This window comes from Alexandromys fortis, unplaced genomic scaffold, assembly GCF_014885135.2.
Source record: "Alexandromys fortis isolate MF-2015 unplaced genomic scaffold, M_Fortis_MF-2015_v1.1 scaffold_343, whole genome shotgun sequence".
Classification (NCBI taxonomy): domain Eukaryota; kingdom Metazoa; phylum Chordata; class Mammalia; order Rodentia; family Cricetidae; genus Alexandromys; species Alexandromys fortis.
Genome location: NW_026068262.1, coordinates 439,485 through 445,703, shown reverse-complemented (window position 1 = coordinate 445,703; position 6,219 = coordinate 439,485). Strand labels below are relative to the sequence as shown.

At 42.9% G+C, this 6,219-nt stretch overlaps 1 protein-coding gene across 1 annotated transcript in view; it reads right to left on the bottom strand.

The window, feature by feature from the left end:
* The window catches only part of Vopp1 (VOPP1 WW domain binding protein), a 76,000-nt gene that overhangs the window by 23,497 nt on the left and 46,284 nt on the right, over window positions 1-6,219 (bottom strand). The window contains exon 3 of the mRNA XM_050131806.1: window positions 562-639. Coding sequence (XP_049987763.1) covers window positions 562-639 — 78 coding nt within the window. The remainder of the gene's footprint in view (window positions 1-561; window positions 640-6,219) is intronic.

The following is a 6,219-nucleotide window of genomic DNA, read 5'->3' as shown; positions in this document are numbered from 1 at the left end:
ATATTATACTGGAAGATAGATAGATAGATAGATAGATAGATAGATAGATAGATAGATAGAGAGGGAGTGGGCAGAGTCAGAGATAAGCCACGTAGCCCCACCAGAGACAGACGCTGGAACTTTACCTGGGAAGCTACAGCCTTGTGGCAATACACAAATTAATGGAGATGGATTAATTTAAAGTATGAGTTAGCAAAAAATACACTTAGGCTATTATATGACTATTTTGGGGCTGAGCAGCCCGAAACAAACACGCGGCCTCCTACAACAACCATTTCAGAAGCTGGCTAAGGAGTTGCTCATGGCGGAACTTGTACTTCTCCAAGCTCCTCTTATCCAGACAGCAACGATGGAGTCGGAAAAGGCTCTGCAAACTCCTACCCCAGCAGCCCAGGAAGAAGGCAAGCCAAATGCTTTTACTCAGCCCAGACTGTCCCAGAGAGACCATGACCATGATGATGACATTGGAACTGAGGTTGTCACTAGACTGAGAGTAGGCACTTGAGGATTGGAGGCAAAACTAGGGAAGGGCACTCAGAAGAAGAACAACTTGTAACCTACCAAAAATACCATAGCCTCTGGATGGAGAGGGCCCGCACACAGCACCTGGAGCCACAGCAGTCTTCATAGGAACGGCATCTGCAGGAGAGAGGGCAGAATTCTGGGTAAAAAAGATTCAGTTTTCCTCATTGTGTGGTTCCATCAGACTCCCTACAAGCATAAGCACTTAGAAAAATCACAATGGATTCCTTCTGGGGAGTCTTCAGGACCAGAAAGGGCGCTGAGTCTACCAGACCCATGCTCCAAGGAAGCTCTGCAACATAGGAATACTAACAAGGACTTGTCCTATGCTGTGGGTAACCTTTGACCTTGGGGAAGGTGGGACTGCCTCCAATGCCCTCTCAAGCTAAAAGCAAAGGTTACAGAGTCAAGTTAAGAGAAAGGGCTTTGTTCTGGTTGGACACTTTCTATCTATGTGATTTCTCTTATTAAATCTATCAACCTTAGCTTCTTTAATAGCAAATCAGATAGAATGATGGGGACCCTTCAAATGCTGATTTCAGGGCCTCGTCTTTATAAAGACTATGTGCTCCCATAATCCCCTACCTACCCAAGGCCTCTGGCAGGACCCTGACTCACGGGACATATTCAGGGGCTGTCCTAACCCAGAAGAGCCACCCACGAAATTACTTCTTACAGGCACCAATCTAAGTGTTTTGTTAAAGTCTAGTAACCATATGCAAGGTGCAAACAACCACAGAATAAACCTCCAGGACTGCTACACCCCCTCTTTGCTCTGGTTACTGTCTGCTGACAGCAACAGTGAACTCGGCTGGGGTGACGCCTAACCTCGATTGTTAACCTGACGAGACGTGAATTACCCAGGACGTAAACATCTGGATGTGGCTGAGGATGGGTATTAAACTTCCAGAGGTTTAACTAGAGCAGGGAGACCGCTCCGAGTGTGAGTAGGCTTCATGGGCTGTGGTCTCAGGTCGACACACAGTGAAAGTGAGAGTAGCAAGGACATTCATTCACGCCCTCTGCTTCCCGGATGCAGGTGCACAGAGACGGGCTGCCTCATGTTCCTACCGCCTCAGCTCCAGCCATGCTCACCGCTAAGACTTCTCACCATGACGGATTGCAGAAAGGCAAAATAAACCTTCCCTTACTCAAGTGCTTCTCTCAGGAGTTATTACTTTTTAACAACAACAAGGGAAGTCAGCCAGCCAGGAGGTTAGTAGCTTCTAGAGCACTGTCACTTTGAACACAGCACTAACAATGGGGCACCTTCTCTACTCCCACCTGATTTACCTCTTTGTTCTTAGCCCTGCTGCATGGAAACTGAAAGATAACATGAAAGCAGTACCCTTATGCCAATGGCTGGAGGTCCTTGAGCTGAGCCTATAACAGGAAGCAGAAGCTGCTCTTTGATTCCAACTTCAGGGGTTCTTTGTACTGTTCTTTGCATTGGAACTTTGTAGTGGCTACAGAGACTCCCAGAGAAGACTGCGTTTATGTTAAGCTCTTGCTATGGTAGCAGGTAACAATCATTAAAAGCCTGACAAAATATGACAAGTGACACAAGGTACAGGTGTGGTGTTGGTTTGGGGGGGACCCACATGTACTTACAATAGTTATTTTCCAACTGCTGCAATCTCTGTGGTCTTAACTATGTTATGAAGGTGAAAACTGATGAGAAAAGGTTAGATGTCTCCTTTTATAAAAAATATTTTCTGAAACAGACTTCTGTCGTGTACAAATACATATGCAATAGGCTGTAACATAAATTGTATTTTTCGGGTCAACTTTTGGGGATGTCCAAACAAACAAATAAAAAAACAAAAACCTGAATATGATTAAAGTGCGATTATATCCAAAACTGGCTTCTGTCATCTCCCTGGGCACATCTGGGTATCCCCATGTCCCAGCCTCTGGGCTCTGAGGTGACTTTCTACTGTCAGTAGCCCCAAAATAAGATCTTCTGATCTCTTACATCTTCTGGGGTAATACAAAATTGGCCAAATGGTCACTTTTGCTTCCAAATGTACTACTTGATATCTTGCAATCATCATTTTTACAAGGTGTAATTCTCACAAGGGTACTGTTAATGGGAACCCTCTGTTCACCTGCTGCGGACAAAGCACTGTTTTCTGTCCTGCCGGCACAGGGGCTTTGGGGAGCCAGGTGAAGCTCTTCTGAACTACTGCTGTCCTGCTCTGCAAGAATCCCTCTCTGGGCTTTACCTCAGCTCTAACAGGAGCTGCTCTCCTCCCCTGCCAACTAGAGAATCTGTGTATGTGGCAACAGTAAACCAGAAGGGAAATCTCATTCTGTTGTCAGCTGCCTGATGGGGTCTATTCAATCCACAGTTCTGCATAAAAGATGCCATGGGTGGGCACTGATACATTTAATGCTCAGAATGGTTTTCAAACACTGCATTTGCTAACATGTTTCACTTTTACTGTCACCCTTCTAAGCAAACAGCCACTCAGCCCAAGCCTTGACATCCTACAGATCTTCGAGGCAGGAAGACAGGCCAGCTTATAAACATACTTAGAGCACCTGGCCTAGAATTCTGGGAGCTCTTGTATATTTAGTATTTAAATATATAGGTAATGATTACCTACATTTGTTGCTATAACAACAGACACAGCCCTCCATCTGAAAACCCATCTCTCCCAGAATATCATGAGCATAGTGGGTTGTGAGTTCTTCACTCAGACTCTTCCTTTCAGTAAGACTCAACATTCAAGCCTAAGTTAAGTTTTCAGTTTGGAAACTGCAAGTACATACTGACAAATGACTGTTTTCTCCTCTCAAAACACAAGGCATTCATTATGGCCCCTTCAGCTACACATCCATTCACTCTTCAGCATCCTTAGGACTCCTCTGCATCTCTGGCCTGACTCTCAGTGTCAGATGCCCGCAAATGTTCTTACCCAAGGCTAACACTCTCACCCCCTCTCCTTCTACTGCTTTCTTTCCAGTAGACTGGAGAATGAGGCACAGCCTGCTGCCATGTCAAATATGGGCAATTATAAACTAAATGTTAACTACAACCTTGAGCTTAGTTCAGTGTAGAAAGTATTACTGGGTGGTATAATGTACTGAATAAGTCCATCCTCTAACACAAGTGCCCAATGCCTGAAAAAGCATTTCTGTTCCAAAGGAAGTCATTAATACTAAACTGGGTGCAGAGCAGATGGTGATAACAGAATGGATTTTCCATCTCGTTCTACTGTGGACCAGATACACCAATTCCCAGACTGGCAGTAGAAAATAACACCATTCTTACCCACACTCACTGGTCAGCACTTCTAATTATATGGGCCTGCAGTTTCTGTTTGGAAATGGCTGTCTGTTAGCCAAGGCTTCTCGCTGCACGCTGGGATCCAAATGTAGATCGCATCAGAGAACAGGACACATTACCCTGAGCAGGTGTTAATCTGTAATTCAGTATATTCCAAAGATAACGCTAGGGTGTCTATGTTTCTCTCTGGATAAATGAGAAGTAATGTAGTCCTTAGGGTGCAAGAATAAGTCGGGTACTTGTGGGCCATGAGTTTGCAGTATGTGCCAGCGTCAGTTAAATAATATAAAAAGTGAGACGGTCCTTCTGCTGAGTTCTTAAGGATGAGAAATAAGCACGTGTCATTATTAGCACTGTCCAGAAGTAAACAGGATCTGGCCTTTAGACACATTTATTCTATAAATGGAATAGGTGGACATATTAAGTTAGAGAATGTTCAATGTCAATAAAATACAAATATTTCTAGTTTGAAAATAGTAAAATATTGGTATATAAATATTTCCTTTTGGGTTTGGTGTGGTGGTCCAAGCCTTTAACACCAGTACTTGGGAGGAAGACGCTGGGAGATCCTGTGGTTTCTTAGCCTGGTCTACATAGTGAGTTCTAGACCAGTCAGCACTATATAGTGAGACATCGCAGGAAAACATATTCCTTTCCCTTTTGGTTACTGTGATGGACTAGATGGACTTGTTCCCCTCTCCTGCATCTACCACAAGATTCATATTCAGAAATGCTAATCACTAATAGGACGGCATGTTAAGGTAAGTCTTGGCAAGTCATCAGGTCATTAAGGTGACGCCCTCGGGAATGAAATTGGTGCCTTTATAAGACCAGGCAGGAGACAGCTTGCTTTTTCTCTACAGGGAAGATGGCTGTCTACAAACCACACTGGGTCAGCTGGTACTATCATAGGTTTCTAGCCTCAGGAGTAATAGAAATACAAATGTTTGCTGTTTTAAAGCAACCCTTGAAATTGTAGCCGTAACCTGCCCAGGCAGATGCTAAATAGTTATTAGTTAAAATGATATGTAGGAAATTAATCCTGAATGTGGTAGAGCAGCTATAACATGAGTGGAGGGGGCAAAGTATAAGAGGTCGTAACAACTGGCAGCTGCTATCATCATGGGGCAGTGTTGGACAACAGGATATAGCTAATAATTAAGCTGTATACTTTTATACTTTACATACTATTTGACTTACTATTTAATTGTTAGCCAAGGACATTAGCATGTCTGTGGTGACAGCAAGTCAGGAGCCTAAGGCAGCAGAAGAATGATTTAAGTCCAGGATTTCCAGTTCAGTCTTGGCAACACCGTGACGCTCCAACTTATTGGAAAAGAAACCCTTTCCCTGAATACAGCCTTCAGTCTCCACAGACCATTTTCTTCCTTTCCGTGTTCGTCACAATAGTAGGGTTGGTTTTTTATTGTTGTTTTTGTTTTCTTTTGGCTTTGTTTGTTTCTCTGCAATATTAACTATTTTCATTTGAAGTCTGGACCTGTTTATACAACTCTACCAATTACAATTCTTCCCTCAATGGGAGACCATGCCCACGTTGGGTACAATCTTGACTTTCCTTTATCAGGAAGAATCCCAATTTGTTCCCATTTCCACACACGCAGTTAACATTTTTACCAACTATAACACATGGTAAAGAACCTCCCACCAACTCAACCCTTTTAAAAAACACAGCTCTCACCCTACATGGAATGTGAAAGAGTTTATTCTGGAGCCATTTTAAATGACATGGCCCGGGCACACAGATTTAACCTTACCCTAACTTCCATGCTCCAACATGGAGGCAGTTTTATGAAGTCTTATAGTTTTACAGAATAAAGAAAATCATAAATCCTGACAATTTTAAAATGCATTGGTGGGTACATCAGAGAGATTGTTACAACAAGATAGGGGGAGCTTTTCTGTAGGCATTAGATGCCTATCTGATGGCATTCTTAGCTTTTGGGTTGGCGAAAGCTAATAGTCTGCTAAGTTAATAAACTAGGTTTTATCTATTAGTGACAGGATTTTAGTTCTGATACAGTGGTGGGAAAATCTACCATTAACATCCAATTCAGTCTTCCTATAACAAGTTTTGCATGTATAATACAATTTAATCATTTATGGACTCCTTCCAGCACAATCTAAAGGACTACTTCTCAAGCCTTACTTTTAGGGTGTTTTCCTATCTTAGAAAAGTTCTCCCAATCTGAATGAGGCGGCAGGAAGTCCCGCCCATGAAGAACCTTTTTAACCTATTTTAATTGCCTACACCTAGCAGGTATGTGTGTGGGGGTGGGAAGTGTGGAGTCCAGGTGGATGGGGAAAGCTGTTTTGCTTTTCTAATCAGTTCAGAAAAATTGTTGACGTATAACTGATATACAAAGAGCTGCATTTATATGATTTGA